Here is an 18,309-nt window from a genome sequence, read left to right as displayed (position 1 = left end):
AACTTCTGGAAAAAACTTCCTCACTTCTAAGAGAAAGCCCTCAAAGGAGGCAGTTCTTCTGGACACTGCTGTTATCTGGCTAGGACACCAGAAAGCACTGTAGCTATCTTGCCATCTGCCTGGGGAAAGAGCCAACACCAAGCAGAGCTGAGAGGGGAAAGAGCTCAGTTCTTTGACAATCATGATTTAGCGCAGTAAATCAATTTACCCTGAAGATTGCATTACTGCTGAACTTCACATTTTATAAGATTATTTCCATACTGTTAGAACCAGTTTGAGTATAAACTTCTATTATTTGAAGCTGATAACATTCTCACCAACACACTGCTGTGTGTTTTTTAAACCCTGACCTAATGAATTGTTTCTAGACTTTGTTCTTAGTTTCACAGAACCACAAGCTCTTGAATGGCAAATTAGTATATTAGTACATCTGACAAAGAAACTATCAACATAGGTGGCAAAATTTTCTCTTTAACATTTGTGACCACTGAGATTTAGAAGAGAAGGTAAAAATTCTGATTTTCCTTTGTGTCCAAAGCTATTTTCAAAGAATACTGAGGTATGCTTCTTATCAGTAGTTTATAATAAGTGGGAAATCAGTTAAGTGTTGGAATTATTAAATATGGGGAAGAAAGTGCCTATATAAACATGCTCCTTCCTGTGCCAAACTGAGCTGGATACCTGTGGTGGGGCCTATGGGCAGGTAAGGGCTTAATGTTTAATTTGGTCACTACTCAGTCACCTACCTTCCCACAAGGTGGTTTTTTACACCCTGATGAAAATATACTTCCCCTTGTTTTCCTAACAGCTCAATCTGTAAAATATGGACAGTTTCCATGTCATTGAGCAATCAGATTATTAATATATCATGAAACCAAAGTGAGAAGTATCAGAACAAGGACATTAGTGGTTCAATCACTTAAAAACAGTAAAATGCAGCCTTTGGGGGCTTATTTTAGGTCTGAGCAGAATATTTCAACAAGCTGAACACTTAGAAACATATCTGTTGTGGATACACTGGACCAGCTTTAACATTTGTTCTGTTTGGGTACAAGGAAATCTCAATGTAAAAGGCAGAAATTTTAACAAGTCTCAGGTAAATATTTGAGAGCACAACACACTAAACAGCTGAACAGAGATAATTAAAAATTGTCTCTACTCTCCCACTATTTTAAGTTAGCAGGTAATTTATAGCTACATTTATAATGCCTGTGTCCCAAAGAGAAGGTGATTAAACACATACATGAGGTTCAGAAAACCCATGCTCTAAGAAAACTCAGTGGTAAGGAGGCCTTTTTCATGACCAACCCCCTTTCTTACTTCTAATCAGTTTTAAAGGGTAACCGATTGCTAAGGGTTACAGGTGGAGTGCCTTAAATGTTTCTTCCCTTCTAGTCCCACTGCCCTGATTCAGACCTTCATTTCTCCCTGGTATGGACAATGACATGTTTCCTAAACTACTTTCTTTGACTTCAAACTCTCTCCAACTCACAACTTCACAATGTCACCAGACAGAAACCCATTCTAGGCTTCTTTCGCAAAGACTTAGCTGTGCCCCAATGACACTGGAATTACAAACAGGTTAATGTGACCTTCAAGGCCCTCCAAAACGTGTTTGCAATTTAATTTTCCAGCCAGACCCACTTGTTCACCTCATGCTACAGGCCCACCATGACCTTCCCGTGTAAATGGCCTGCATGCATGAAGCTGATGTGGCCTTCAGGGCTCCTTTCTCCCCACGCTTCCCTTTAGAACCGGGACTTAACCATTACAGACTAGAGTTAAGATTCCACCTAGTCAGTGCTTTGGAACAAAGTTAACATACTTTAAAAGTCCAATAATTAACTATCAGCCAGGTCCTATCCATTCATCCGCACATTTATTCCATGCCTACTACACTCTGTGTTCAAAGATGAACAAGACACAGTTCCTGCCCTTCAGAGGCTGAAAATATAGTGTGAAAAATAGATGTGTAAACATATAATTATAAGTGATAAGTGCTATAAAATGAACAAAGTGCTGTGGAAATATACCTGTGAAGAACATTACACTTACTGTTTTCAAGGGTCATAATTTAAAATCAGTAAGTAATTCTCTGGAAAGACTCATAAAATTGTATCTTTTAAATGGTCTGTTAAGCAATGCCCTTAAAATTTTTAAAACATTACCACATTCAAATTTTCCCATGTTGAATGTGATGGGTAAAGATCTTTAGAACTACTACATTAAAACGTGCAGCAAATACTAACTTTGTTGTAATTCGTGCTTTACATATATAAACTTTTTTGGAGTTTTATGTCTGTTTCATAAATGAAAAGAACTTTACATAATCTAGTTTTGTTTTTAGGAACCAAATACAATTTATATCTTTTTTCTGTTAATGTTTCCCTTTTCATATGCTGTGCTTCAAGGTTACCCAAGATAATCTCTATCCCACTGTGTTTAGAATTCATCTACATGTGAACCTGGATTAGACACATTTCAGTTAAAAACTTTTCATAAATTCAATTTCTAACAAAAGTTCAATCCTTAGGAAATTTAATGGGCTCAATTTTCCCTTACTTTCTAACTTTAGAAACTACATATCTAGTCTTTTCCGTAGAATTCTGAGGAATAGATACATAAAACTATGCAATTGCCATACATGTACTCCCAGCAAGAGGAAGGTAAGAGCGGTGAATAATGTGCTATGTCGTCTGCAGGGTGTGTGTTCATCTCCTCTCACGCGCAAGGACAACCCTAGAGCTGGCTCCATTCTGAGCGAGAAGCGCAGCTCCTAGAGATGGCACATTCATCTGTTATGGAAGGGTGGGTATGAAATCTTTGCCTTTGGGTCTGTACCATACGTATTCATAGGCCTTAAGGACAGAGTCAATCTGAATGTTTAAACCATGTCAGTGTTTTGTGCTTGTTGCTCAGTATTAATTTGGGTATGTCATTTCCGATACTAATCCAGAAGTGATCCTTCTAATCAAATATAGATTGTTTAATATATTTGGAAATATTCTTTTAAAGCACTAGTTTTGTTACAGATATGACAGCCCAACACATCCATGCCAATCCTGTTTACATTTATCACACTTCCTGCCCCTGAAGTTAGTTTCAGACCTTAGGCCTTTGACAGTCTCAGTGTTCTTACCAATTCTATGTTCTCACCTCTACACTGTCTCTCCCAATTATCTCAAGTGTAAGTCCTACATCTTGAAAAGCTTATCTGATATTTCTATCTGCATATCCTGCTATGACTCTAAGTTCACATTTCACCCCAAAATCTCTCTCTCCAGATTTTATTTCTACCAATGATGGTATCATTTCTCCAACCAGAAACTGGACTCATTCTTGCTCCATGTCTCTTTCCATATCCAATCAATTATCAATATTTGCCAACTTTTCTTTCCTACTGTCTATGGCACTAATCCTTTCTATTCTCACTCTTATGTCCTTGTTTCAGGATCTCAGTTCACATCTAAACTAGTATAATACTGTCTCCTTATTTTCAGTCTCTCCCTTTTCATATATTTCCCAGAACAGTAATAGATAAATCTTCTAGATATCACTTGCACAAGTCACTTCCCTGCTCAAATGATTTCAATAGCATTTAAACTTTAAACTTCTGGGAACAGCATTTAAGGTCCTCTACAATCTATTTCTACCTCCTTAATCAAACATTCTAAACATTCTATCCTGTGTAAAATGGATCCCCCAAAATAAGATTATGATTTAAAGGGCTTGTTCTTTTGTTAACTAAATTTAGTAATAGGTGTATGTTAAGCTTTTAAAATCAGAATCAGAGAGAAAAGATAAATGATGGGGCAAGATCTCACCTGAGGCATCTAATACTACGATACTCTCCTGTAAGATCAGTTCTATTGTTAACAAGAATTATATTAACAAGGTATGAAATTGAACTAGAAAAAATAACCTTCCTAGGGATTTCTTAATGAAGGCAGCTTGAATGGGAAAAACTTATGGTATATTGTTGTAGGAAAAGGCATACAATCTCTATGAAGTTTTCTAGGAAGATACAAAGAATAATCCTAAAAGTGGAAGGACCTTTGTAATTATGTAAAACAACCAACAAATCTTCTAAAATTAAAGAAGATATATTGTAATTGTATGACTTATCCATGTTTATACAGCTACTTCATAGATGGTTTCTGAAATTAAATAAATGCTAATATTTACTGAGGTTTTACCATGTGCTACACAGTAGGCTAGGTGCTTGACTGGTATTATCTCATTTAATCCTTGCTTCAGCCCTCAGTACTTTAATAGACATCATTTTATATTTGAGGGAAGTAAATCACTAAAAGTCTCTAAATTATTGAGCTTTAAGATTCACTGCTCACTTTGGTTATTCAACTTGCCTTCTTCATCTGGAAATATTCCTTCTTTTGTACCTTACTCTAATACCAATTTGAAACTGGAAAGATTGCTGTTATTCCTAAAATAACTCTAAGTGCATTTTCACCAGTGACTTATAATGATCCCTGCTAACTGAGCTATCTTACATAGTATTTCAGAAACAGGAGTTTCAGTAAATTTTATTAAAAATTTAGTAAATTTAAAAATTTTGTTCACTTTTACTTTAGTTCTTTCTAATATGGCATTGTTTTAAAACAAACAAACACTAAGCCCCAGAAAAGGCAGGTGTTATGTATAATCACCCCAGAAGACTGAGGAAATTAACACAAGGAGCTCAGGATGGCTTGTCTGAAACATGCTGATATAACAAAGAAGATGCTTATCAGCACAAATTGTTTTTTACTGTCCTTGGTAAAAGGGATAAGAATGAATGAATAAATAAATGCTAGAATTGAGAAATTAAACAAATATAGACTAGTCTTTCAGAAAGTCTAGTGGTTAGGGTAAAGAAAAAGGTAGGGTGGTAGATTGAGGTGTGTGTTTGTTTCGTATGGGGGGAAATGTAAATGTGTATGAGCTGAGGGAAGGAGGCTGTGGAGAGTGAGAGATTAAAGAGACAGAAAGGACAACAGAGAACAAGGTCCCAGAGGGAGTCTTTGTTTTACAAGATAGCAAGTTCAGAATGACAGGACTCACCACTATTCAGGCTGATGTATTATGCCATAAAAATGGCTTAAGTTTGAGAATTTGGGTAATGTACCATAAAAGTAACCCTTTAAAAAAAATTGAGTCCAAAATACAATATTCAAAATCACAATCTTTAAAGAACTAGGTAACTCTTTACTCAGAACTATGTTCATTCATCACTGAACTATTAAAACAGTGTTTTGCACACAGCAGATCAATGAGTGAATTATGTGATAATGAATCCTAAAACAACATTTATTTCTTACAGACACTTATACTTACTACAGATTGAAAATATTCAGGAGAGATGCCTTCCAATTCAAGGATTCTGTCCTCAAGTTTTTTAATTCTCTGATAAATGTCTCTTGGCACCGGACCACCTAAATACATTAAAAAAATTCTGAGGTACTATGGATAATTCTTTCTTCTTACAATTTTTATTCGTAAAATACCATGCAAAGACACTTATGCAAAAGAATGGGAATTATTTAAACTTCAGAAAATAAGTTAACAAGAGTAAGACAGAATGAAATCTTTAGCAAACATTTTCATAATATACTCTATGGGATATATTATTATACTACACTTCTCCCCAAGCCCCATTTATGCTTCCTATGTTGATAGGCATTTTGTTTTATGTTAAATTCATTTTACAAGACATTGAATAGTTCCTGTATAGAACAACTTGTATCTCTGATAGACTTTGACAGTTATTTAGGAGGAGAAAAATGCATAGTGACAACTGACAATTCAATTCAGTGGCTGTAACATGTCATATCATTTTCTTCAATTTATACTTCTCCTTACATGCCATATTTTCTCCTTTAACCCAGAAGAACATTTAAAAGGAGATTTACCATAATTTTTTTTAACATCTTTATTGGAGTATAATTGCTTTACAATGTTGTGTTGGTTTCTGCCGTATAATAAAATGAATCAGCTATACGTATACATATATCCCCATATCCCCTCCCTCTTGCGTCTCCCTCCCACCCTCCTTATCCCACTCCTCCAGGTGGACACAAAGCACCGAGCTGATCTCCCTGTGCTCTGTGGCTGCTTCCCACTAGCTATCTATTTCACATTTGGTAGTGTATATAAGTCCATGCCACTCTCTCACTTCGTCCCAGCTTACCCTTCCCCCTCCCCATGTCCTCAAGTCCATTCTCTATGTCTGCGTCTTTATTCCTGTCCTGCCCCTAGGTTCATCAGAACCTTTTTTTTTTTTTTTAGATACCGTATATATGTGTTAGCATACGGTATTTGTTTTTCTCTTTCTGACTTACTTCACTCTGTATGACAGACTCTAGGTCCATCCACCTCACTACAAATAACTCAATTTCATTTCTTTTTATGGCTAATATTCCATTGTATATATGTGCCACATCTTCTTTATCCATTCATCTGTCGATGGACACTTAGGTTGCTTCCATGTCCTGGCTATTGTAAATAGTGCTGCCATGAACATTGTGGTACATGTCTCTTTTTGAATTATGGTTTTCTCAGGGTATATGCCCAGTGGTGGGATTGCTGGGTCATATGGTAGAAAGGATGCTCAACATCACTAATCATTAGAGAAATGCAAATCAAAACTGCAATGAGGTATCACCTCACACCAGTCAGAATGGCCATCATCAAAAAATCTACAAACAATAAATGCTGGAGAGGGTGTGGAGAAAAGGGAACCCTCTTGCACTGTTGGTGGGAATGTAAACTGATACAGCCACTATGGAAAAGAGTATGGGGGTTCCTTTAAAATACCATAATTCTTAACTAACAAACTGTCTAGGCAGGGGTATGGTAAAATTAAGGTTACTCAAATTTCAAGATTATATCCCAAATCCTTCCATTTCTTAGCACCTCCAATGCAAACATTCTGGTCTAGACCACCATCATCTCTCCCTGGATTATCACAACCTCCAAACTGATCTTCTTGTTTCTGCCTTGCACACATAAAGTCTGTTCGCAACACAACTGCCAGCAATACTTTTAAAATGTAATTCAGATAGTGTTAGTTCTCTGCTCAAAACCTTCCAACACCTTCGCATTTCACTCAGATTAAAACTCAAAGCCTTTGCAATAGTCTACAAGATCCTATACAATTTGGATATTCTCCCCACATTCATACCATTTCAGCCATTTTTCTGTTATTCAACTAGGCCAAGTACTCTTACAACTTTAGCACTTGTGATTCTCTCTACCTCTGTATTCACAAGGCTTGCACTTGCCAACTTCAGGTCTTGGCTCAAAAGTTACCATATCAGTAAGGCCTTCTCTGACCACACTTTAAAAAATACCAGTACTACCACCTCCCCCTACCTAGCACTCCCTCCCTATCTTTTTTCCCTTATTTTTCTCCAAACCATTACTACCCCCTGACATTCTGTATATTTTGCTTATTTACTGCCTGTTTCTCCACTCTAATGTAAGTTCTTAGAGGGCAGAATTTTATGTTTTGTTCATTGGGTATGGCTGTGCAGGTTGTACACTGCACAAACCTAGGAAGCATCAGTTCATAGACTGAACAGGTGCTCAATATTTACTGAATGAACAAATACATGATTAAAGAATCATTATGCAATTAAAGAATATGGGTAAATTTTCATATCAAAAGTATCAACTTGTTAAATATAAAAACTCTAGAAATATGGGGGGGTTTTTTTGAGAATTTTTAAATTTTAGGATTTTGGTTGTTCTTGCTTTCGAATAAAGTAAAATGAATAACTTACTCATCTGACTTTGCTCTTGCTGCTCCCTTTACCTACAACATCCTCTGCCTCACCTCCCTACCTTTCAAGAACCATTTCAAGCTTCACTGGGTCAACAAAGCACTGCCTGAATCTCTTCACATGGAGGCTCCTTGTGCCCCACCATACCCTTCCCTCACAGCCCCTTTAACATCCCTCTTTGCTATTAATCTTTCTCCCAAACAGATTATAAAGTCCTTGACGCCAGGAACTGTGACTACATCTCAGTATCCCTCCTGTCTAAAACAGTGCTTGGTGTATAGTAGGCATTCAACAGATACTTTTCAAAATTAACTACTTGATACCATTAGATTTAATCAACCAGTCAATCCTGTTATACCATTTGTGTTGTAAATGCATCTAGTTCTGAGAAAGGGAATTAATTTTAATGCTAATCTCTTACTATCCTCAAAGATTTACTCATTCTCTTATCATCTTCTCCCTCCATCCACAAATACACCAGATAGACCGGACTCAGAAATTCCCTGAACCATATTTTATGCCTCTGTGCTTTTTGCAGATATTTAGAAGACAGAATCAACAGGATCTGGTGACTAAATCGGGAGGGAGACTGAGGCTTTGCAGCCAGTTAAGATCTAAGTTTGATTTCTAGTTGCCACTTACTACCTTGGGCATGCTGCTTGAGCTCTCAAAACTTCAGTTCGTTTATCTGACAATGATTACAGCACCAACATCTCACAAGGGTACTGTTAAATAGTGAGTTGATAGATGTATAATATTTTCAGAGTGACTGGCACTTAGTATTTAGTCAGTCACTTAATAAATGTTAGTCCCCAATGGCACTCATTTATTTATATGCTTATCCTCACTGGAAGATCTTAAAGGGCTAGGGTTACACTTATCAATACTTTTTACCAGCACAGTGGGGGATACGAATGAGAGATGGTCATGGTTAAGTTATGAAATTGATGGCAGGAAAAAAACTACACTAGTTTTCAGCTATGACTTTAATAAACTGAGAGCGTCAGGATATTGTTGAGAAGTGTAAGAGGAGGAAGAAGAGCATAAACACATGAACTGTAAATTCCCTGAGAGCAGGGACTATGCTTTCTTCATTTTCGTACCAATCAGAACAATGTTTTTTGTACATGACAGCTGCTCAATGAAAACTTGGTGACTAAGTGAATCGGAATTTCTTTAACCACTTGCAAAGATACATTACAGGACACTGCCCAGCACTCTGCTTACCTGTCTGCAGTCGCAAGTGAGCCTCAATGTTTTGTAGTCGTTCTTCTACAGCCTGATTACCACAATCGCGGAGCATGCTGTTAGGTTTATGACCTGACCCTTGAATTCCTTCAGGTCTAGTCTGTGGTCCATATGTATTCACAACTCTAGAAACTAAATTAAGAAACTTTTGAGCCTATTAAATTTACATTTCAAAAATCAGAAAGTCTCTCTCCTTAACAGTACTTTATGTTCTTTTCATAACCACAAACCCAAGTACAAAGAAAGGCAAGAGTTTTTGATTTGTTTTAAAATAAATAAAATTTAGATAGGAAAGTGATTTCTATTCCATTTTGCTTATAATCTAGAATAAGCTTCTGCCAGTGATGAAGATATTATATAATGGATACTTACCTTTTACATGACTTTTAAACCCAGGGTAAGGAGTAAAAACAGCATCGGTTCTCGCACAACTATTTTCTAAGGAGAATTTAGATGAATATAAGTTTAAATATATTCTTAACTTCAAATGTATGATATTTTGATAACCCTTCAGTAATGCATATTAACATATTACTCATAATCAGAGAATATCATTTTAAATAACAGTAATTAAATTACTATCATGCACAGGATAAAATTTAGTGATCTTTACTCTCTAAAACGTATATCTAATGTTCTCTAATTTCCAGATTTATATATAGAAAAGTCCTCAACATTTGGTGGGATAATCTAATTTTTAATGAATACCAATATCCCTAAAAACCATCTGGGCCTTTGGAGAAAATAATTTATATACTATAGAGAGTTAAAATTTCTAAGCTGAAGAGACATTATTCACTTTATTTCAACATAGAAATAAACAAAACTCAGTATTTTTACTAAAATATCTTTTTAAAAAATACAGCATTTTTGATATTACTTACTGATCAAATTAGTGAACATCTAATATAAAGTATTATGCATTTAACACATTTTTATTTCAGAACGCCACACAAAAATGACCTTGAAACCTACAACACACACTTTTATACTTTTCCTAGATTTCCAGTGCTCATCTAAAAAAAAAATCCCTAATCACAAAAGCTATCTATCTCTTTCCAGACTGCCCCTTTCAAAAAACGCAATTTTAAGAATGATACCATGTGAAATTTCGTTCCAAATTTTTTCTAAGCTGAAAAGTAGTTTCTTTCAAGTTATACATCAACAAATAAATCATAAACCAAGGGAGAAAGTTGGAATGATATTAACATAATATATAAACATTTGAAATATTATAAAATAATCTTTAAAATGACATTAAGTAAAACCATGTATTGCAGTAAATTTCCTAAAAAACTCCCCTTATTTTATAATAAAAATGGATGGTAAAAGAGATACTGAAGGAAAATTCTCTTTTTCCCTAGGGAATTTGATTTTTTAAAAAAACCCATTGTTTATATTTTGGTCAATTGAGAGGTATTAAAAGGAACACACTAACACGTTACAATACATCTGAATTTTTTCAGTCTAAGTTTCCTTAAGATAGTTCTGCTGACACATCAAACTGTGTGAATAAAATTCCAAACCCACTTATCTTTTAAATATAGACACTAGACAGAGTCATTTTCTTTTCTTCTTTTTGAAACACCTGAAAATATGTTTAAAGGGCCATCACCTCTCCATTCTCCTTCTACCATTTCATGGGGCTAAAGGTTAAAAAAAAGAAGCTATCATCCATTCCAGAGCTATATTCCAAATATATAGATTAACTGACCCATTAGAGAAAAATTCAGCATGGTGTGAAGACAGTGAATGTATGAGCGCTAGTCACTCTCCACAGCAATTCTTCCCAACACTGTTTGGAGCCAGCAAGGGATTGAATGGGCTAAGGAATCCTGCTGAGCATTTCAATTCTTGTCAGTTTCTATCCCCTGGTGGTTTATAATAATAGAGTTAGCAGGGAGAACAGAGGAATAACATTAGTGATACATGTGCTTGCTCCTTCAACAAACGCTTTCTCATGGGTAGCTTGCAGTTGGATTGTAGTACCTGAGATTTTGCCACTGCTGCACCTGTTCTGAAAAGCTAACAGTAAAATATACCAAATCTAGAGATACGTATGTATAATGTTAATAGTAGAAAAGGCTGCATTTAGGACCCACCTTGAGCCTGTATTATTTCATTATTAAGAGAATCAGTGTACGAATGTGATATGAGTCAATTCTAGGTTCATCTGACAATTGTGTTCATAATAATTAGCCATGAGATATTAGAGGCAACAAGAAAAATGTTCATTCCAATTAGGAACTCTTCTCCATAATTTTTTCTAAGAACTACTTGTTCTGATTATTACTATGATGCCTGACTATGATCCACACTAGTGCTTTGCAATTTTGTATTCTGCAGCATACCTGCAGATCTGTAAATATACTATAACATCATGTGGAGAGGAAAGGAGAATCTGATGAAAAACAGCAAATGTATGCACTATGAGAGAAAGGAAAAAAGCATAAGACAACATAGTCTTGATGACAAATTGGTTTTATCGTGACATAAAACATTTCAAACAGCTAAGGAGTAGTGAGAAAACTGCTCCCTCTTGAGGAGTATTAACTTTACTAAGTTCACTTCATGTATTAATATCATAATTTCATAAATACCTTTAGAGACTTGAAATTTATATAGCTTAGACCTTCTTACTAGTGAGACTGAGACACCCTGCCACCCACACTTTATCTTCATTTCCTGAAGGAACTTTAAAACAATCTTTACACGTGTGGTAAACATTTGCCTTTTTACATTAGCATTTATTTGACTTTTGGATAACCAAAATGAAAACCATTTTGTATTATTAAACAGAAGGAAATACTGCTGTCTTAGTTTCCAAATAAACCTGTGAAATAATTAAACTGTGTTCTTAATGTTATTCATTTTAAAAAACAAATGAAAGATCATTAAAATCCTACAAAAATTAACTTCTTCTAGGTAGTTACCTTGATTACAATCAATAACATTGCAAAATTCCCTGACGTTGTTTTCATTGATTTCAGCTTGCTTTCTTTCAATAAATGCAGATATTCGTCTGTCAATCTACAAACAATAAGCATGTGTGTCTTAATTCAAACATAGTAAGATTTAAAAAAATATTCCACCCACCCCCCAAAACCCAACTTCTTACTTCTGCTTTTCCAGCCTTTATTTGAACTACTTCTGGATCAAAATGGATCTGTGTCTTTTTCACATCTCCCAAATCACAATCTTTGTGCTTTTCTTCCTCCTGTAGGTCGCCAATGGGAAATTTGGCATTTACTTCATTCTTGTTCCCTGTTTCTGTTTTTCCTATTTCTTCAACAACAGTTGTATTCTCTTCTTTAATCAGAGGCTGAAGTTTTGCTAAAAAAGGCTGAGAACACAATTCCATCTGCTGAGGTTCAAACTGATCAAAATTAATCACATATTTACATATTTATATAAATTTCTGCTAAGTAAAGGCAATATTCAATATCAATTAACTAAATTTAAAAGGTTGGCACATCATACATAGATCTGAGCACATGTAAGTGTTTGTGCTGTTCTCTGCTATTGTGACCAATATCATTTGCTATAAATCTGTTTAAAAAAAAAAAAAAGGAAAGAAAAGAAGAAAAAGAAAACCTGAGGAAATTTAAAATTTTCTTTGAGGGAATCATTCTGTCACTCATCTTTTATTTTGTGCCAAATCAAAGCCTCAGCCTCTGGCACCAATGCCACTTAATTAACATGTCATTCAAATGCCTCCTCAGAATACTAAGGCTTAGTATTTTTCCTCCTTAACACGAGAGCCAGTGCTCTCACTCAGCAAAGCCCTGCATTATCACTATATCACTGGAGATTCTCCACTTGAAACTGCAGTTGGCCGAAGTAAATGAGAGAGCATACACATGAAATATATAGGTGTTACGCTGAGTGAACACTCAAGCTTCTCCTGACATGGCAAGATATCTTCTTGGGTCATGAAATTAAATTTTTAAAAAGAAAACGAACAAGAGCCATAGCTGAAAAGAGGTAGATGCCTATCACCATACTAGAGGGGGAAAAAACCCTGTTGTATAATGTAAATTATACTACCCATTCCCCCCGCCCAGACCCATCCACAATTAGGCCTCAATTGAGTCCTATAGCTCATTGCTTCCGCCCTTTAAAACTAGGGTTAACTATTACTTTTAACATGAAACAGAGTTAAAATTTCCCATAAAGTCACTGAATAGAGGACTGAAAATTAAATGTCTACTCCATTAATCAAAACACACCAACACTTGTCAGTGTTCCAATTATTTTTCCATACCTACAATTTTGCTTCCATTATTTGCTATACCAGATACTTTTCTGAATCCTTGTAACATCTTAATAGAAGTAAACTGACCAATCCAAACCTTTTGACATTTCGTATTTTATACTTTGATTAGAGATAAACTGCAAACTTGCATCAATTATAACTGCAAAGATGTTCAATTGGAAACTAGCAAGGTCATAATACTGTTCAGTTATTGAACTGAAATATTAAAAAATATAACAATACTATTATAAATAAACAATTCAGTGTTGACTTAATATAAAGGATGAATTATTTCAAACTCAAGAAAAAAATGATAAAATAGTGACTGGCTACTTACTAACATGAGACATTAATGTCACAGAAATTACTTTCTTTTTAAAAACTATGCTGAAACTGTTTAATTGCAATAGACACTCCAGGATGTGTCATGCTGGGATAATGCCACTTCTTGAACCACTGAAAGCACTCCATGAGCCTCCAAACTCACCCAAGGCATGGAATCATTATCATAGCATGACACACACCTGCCGTGTCTTATTGCTTAATTATAACCCACCATAGATGCAACTGTATTGAATTTTCAGTGCAAGTCTAGAATTGAATAGAACTGCATTCATTCAATCTTCATACCCACATCAGCCTATTGGGCTATATTCCTGTAATTGTCCTGATCACTATGTAAATTAACAGATTTGGATCCAATCTGGCCGAAGTAACCTTTTATTAATACCACTATTAATATAGTATTAAGATAGAACTGACAAATACTACAGCTTACAATTTAACTACAATTAATTTCTAGTCTCAATATCGAGTTAACATTTTTAACACGAAATTTACCTGTAAATATAAAACATGTTGTTCAAGTGCACTAAAGAGCAAAGCAGGCTGGAATGCCGAGAGGCTCTGGAGCTTGTTCCAATCGATTGTAATTTTCACCACATCATCTCTGATGTTAAGCTTCAAAGGGGCAAACCAGCAACATCACAAAAAATTACAAGATTAAGCTGTACACATGGGATTGTCCAAAAATAAGATTTCTATAGAATAACACACCATTTAGCTCAAAGTTCTCAAGTTTTCAATCATACATAAAAATGCTCTACACCTAGTTACCACTTTAAAAAGCCAAAACACGTGAAATTTTCATAAAAACATAGAACGACACCTCACTCTAATTCTATTCTTGGGTCTGTGTAATGGGACCATCTTTTTTGATAATTCATTATCTGAAAAACTTTGGATAGGGGTCAAAATAGTCTTGTCCTACTCAGAATCCTACTGCTTCTAGCTCAGAGCATTAAACAGAGGGGGCAGGTACCTTTATGAAAGTTCTGATATACACATTTCTTTTTGTTAAATATGCACATAAATACATAACTGAAATATATCATTCCTCTGATGTCTTCCGAATCACATTTTTATTGTTTTCAATTTTAACCAATTTTAAAAATAATTTAAAAATCAATTCATACATTTATATTCATACATAGTATAAAGTCTAGTGATACATGGCAACGTGTTTATCTACTTCAAATAAAAATTAAACTATTACTTAGCTGCGGAAATCTGAAATTGAAAAACAAATACTTTTGCACAATAGTGCAATAAATGGCCAGAGACTGGATGGAAAGGCCAGACTTACTGCTAAACAGTATTTTCTATTAAAGTATGAGGGCTCATTGTACGAAAATTTCTTATAAATTGGCTATCCGTGACCTATTACAATAAAATTATATACACAAAACTACCAAGAACCTGAATATAAAATTAATATCAAAATGAGTGAAGATTTTAGAGGGAAAGCCTCCATCTCTAGTCTTTCGAGTGAATAAAAGTGAATCACCGTAAACTTTTCTAGGGACACGTGTTTATAAGGATATACTACATCGCAGAATCAAGTTAACTATTATTTTTTCAAAAATCATTTATTTAAAATTAGTCATGTTTTCTACAAAATAAAGACAAGTGTTACTTTAGTTCAAATACAGATCTTATAAATTGTGATTGTAATAAAACAAAAAGATAAACCAATGTACATAGAACCGAAAAGATCTAAAGTTCCCAAAATAGGCACTATATGAATGAACGCTATATGACAGAAGTTTACCACCCTTTGACCAGAAATATTTAAAGTCCATATTAGACAAGTGTAAAGAAATAAGTTTTGTGTAGGCTGCACTGGCAAAAATTAGTTTACATTATTTTAACTAAAGTTTTATATTAAGATAACCACATTAATTTTAATTTACATTATTTAATGCCTATAAAGATTTCCTTAGACAACAACTTATGCATGGAAGTAAACTATTACTATACTTTTACAGTTCTCAAGGGGTCTATCGTCTATTATAACTAATTTATGAATACAGTTTGGGGATAATGCAGACAAATCCTCAACCAAAGCAAAGCATCAAATTTTCTAGAGACAATAATAACTTACAGAAATTAAATTTAATGTTTGGATCATATTCTCATTTCAATTCAGCAGAATTATGTAAGCTTTCAAGTGCAGTTAAAGATACTTGGTCTTTTAAGAAAATCACATAATGTCACAAATTAACTTTAAAACTATCCCAATACATCCAACTATTATTCAACAAATTCCCTGTTAGTGATATGAATTCTATGCATTTTTACCCTATAGAACTTGTAAACCATTCACTCAAAAATGTATTAGTCTGCCATTAATATGGCCTATTTAAAATATGTATTTCAATAAAAACTTTATTAATATGAAAACCCAAGCTAACAATAAATATTTCTTCAGCTTGGTAAGATGGACCAACCAGAGGTAAGCAACAAAGTTAAAATTAGAAAATTGGAAATCTGGGATAAAAAATACTTTTGAAACATTCAACTTTATGTTTCCTATTGAGGAGAGCTAATAACACAATGATACTATACAGAATGAACCTAGGCATTTTACAACATACATTTTAAAAAATTCCTTAAACTTGTTTTGAAAGGAAATAGTGATTTCCACCAAGGACAATTTTATAAGTATAGTACTCGGGCTTTAATTCTTTAAACAATACATCTCGAAATATAAAGAGTATTACCAAGTTGGCTAGCATTTAATTGATGAGATGATCTTATTTTATGACACTTGTATAAATGGTCCTTTCACTCTGTCATGAAAACTCACCAAATATTTACTCTAAACATTTTTGACAGGTGACATAAGTAAATTTTAATCACATCTCTACTTTTACCCACAGAATATCTGAATGTTTAAAATTTTTAAATGAGTTTTAAAAATTCAGTATACAAACTATTTCAAAAGAAATGTTTAAATTATTTCTTAATGTTATTTTTAAAAAGTATCTCATCAGTGGGGGGAAAAAACTTGTGTAAACTATAGGTGAGTATAAACTTTTTTCATCTTGATATTAGGATATTAAAAAAAACCTTAAAGTTCCAATGTCCACGCCATAGAAAGTTCTCAAACTTTTAAACCATTTACAGGTCTTGAGTCTTGAGACTGAAATAATATGTCCCCAAGTCTTAAAAAAAATGTTTAAGTCCTTGACAAACAAGTGAGTTTAAAACTTTTAGCCGATTCTATTAATAATCGTTCCATTACACCAAACTGAATGTTTAACTTAGAGTAATACTCTTTTTAAGTTAGAATATTAGGATTTTTAAAAATATTTAAATAACGTTTTAAGAGACTGATTCTCCATCCACCCAAGGCTTTTAAAAATAGTTTTCACAAATCAAACGCTCTACTTTCATAAAGGAAGTTACCATTATCTTCAACATAAATGCCTAATTCCGTCTAAGATTAAAAAATCTGCTTTTTAAAATCAGACAAACATATTTTCAAGTTGTTTCTCATTTAAAATTTGCTTTGCACTTTACATCATGAAACGAAATAGTGACTTGAGTGTAAGGAGCACCTTTATTTAAACCCTATTTTATTATGACATTTCTACAAAAGCTATTTATCAGCCAGTTAAACTAGTTAATAGCTCAATTATTAAACAACAGTTGTGATACAAGCAGTATCGACCATGGATAACTCAGCCAACTTTACGCTATGAGTAGTTTAGATTAATTCCTTTTCTCTTCTTCCCCGTTTTAAAGGGGAAGAGATGCAAGCAACGGCCAGAAGGAAAAAAGAAATAAACAAAAGCAAGTTACTCATAAGAGGAAATCACCCAAAAAAGGCGGAGAGAGAGCTTTTCCAGAAATCGCAGGCCGTACTAACCTATCAATTTCTATAAAGAATGAACTGGAAGTAAAAGGAGCCTGAGCGCCAGGCGCCTCCCAAACCCTCAGGGAAGATTCTCCGCATCCATCCTCTCCAAGCCTGTTCATCTCCGAGCCGGGTTTTCACTTACACTAGCCTCACTCACTCTTGGGGAGAATAATCGCACGGAAATCTAGCCTGCAACCGGCCGTGAACTAACCCGCGCGGCCATCCTCACTCAGACCGCAGACGGCGGGGCCCGGGCTCCTCCCCCGGCCTCGGCTACTCGCGCCGGGTCCCACACCCGGCAGGCCTCCGCTGCCCCCTGCCTCCGCTCGAGGAAAAAAGGGGGGAGGGGCTAGACGGTTCCCAGACCCCTACTCCCACAGACCACCACTCACTTGTCCAGTCAGGGTATGCAAGGAGCGAAAGACTTCGCAGACCACCTCTTGGGAGAGGTTGGGGCTGCAGCTCCGCTCTAGGCTCCTGTCACCGATGGTCGGGCGACTAAGCTCAGCGGCAGTAGCCATGACACTTTCGTAGGCCGCCCCCGCCAGCACCGAAGAGCCCTCACAACCCACCCCTCCCTCCCCTGCTTTGGTCGCTGCGCGATGATGTAAAAGCACTGCGTCTCTTTTAGAGCGGGGCTTTGAGCACCCGCCCCCTCTATGTGACTGACAAGCACGTGCACCAATCAGGTGCAGTTACAGGGTTCCGCAGAGGACCCACAGCGGATGACTGCGAACCTGCGTGAGGCTAGCTACAGTATTTCAGATAATGATTGGAGTCTTTATCTAATGAGGGTTAGCTTCTTGAACCCTCATTAGTTA

General features: G+C 35.3%; 1 protein-coding gene across 8 annotated transcripts in view; it reads right to left on the bottom strand.

Moving 5' to 3' along the window:
- Nucleotides 1-18,082, bottom strand: part of MBIP (MAP3K12 binding inhibitory protein 1) — a 35,492-nt gene extending 17,410 nt beyond the window's left edge. The window contains exons 1-7 of one of the 8 annotated variants that reach the window (XM_082384172.1): nucleotides 17,881-18,082; nucleotides 14,125-14,244; nucleotides 12,148-12,372; nucleotides 11,963-12,059; nucleotides 9,402-9,467; nucleotides 9,009-9,161; nucleotides 5,335-5,432 (exon numbers count right to left, since the gene is read on the bottom strand). In XM_082384172.1, coding sequence (XP_082240298.1) covers nucleotides 5,335-5,432; nucleotides 9,009-9,161; nucleotides 9,402-9,467; nucleotides 11,963-12,059; nucleotides 12,148-12,372; nucleotides 14,125-14,244; nucleotides 17,881-18,009 — 888 coding nt within the window. In that variant the 5' untranslated portion in view covers nucleotides 18,010-18,082. Of the gene's footprint in view, nucleotides 1-5,334; nucleotides 5,433-9,008; nucleotides 9,162-9,401; nucleotides 9,468-11,962; nucleotides 12,060-12,147; nucleotides 12,406-14,124; nucleotides 14,245-17,880 lie in introns of all 8 variants that reach the window. The other 7 variants (XM_082384171.1, XM_082384170.1, XM_082384173.1 and 4 more) reach the window with 7 other exon arrangements.
- Between the last annotated feature and the right edge of the window lie 227 nt (nucleotides 18,083-18,309).

Source organism: Balaenoptera borealis, assembly GCF_965194805.1.
Source record: "Balaenoptera borealis genome assembly, chromosome: 3".
Taxonomy (NCBI): domain Eukaryota; kingdom Metazoa; phylum Chordata; class Mammalia; order Artiodactyla; family Balaenopteridae; genus Balaenoptera; species Balaenoptera borealis.
This window is presented reverse-complemented; position numbering and strand designations above follow the sequence as displayed.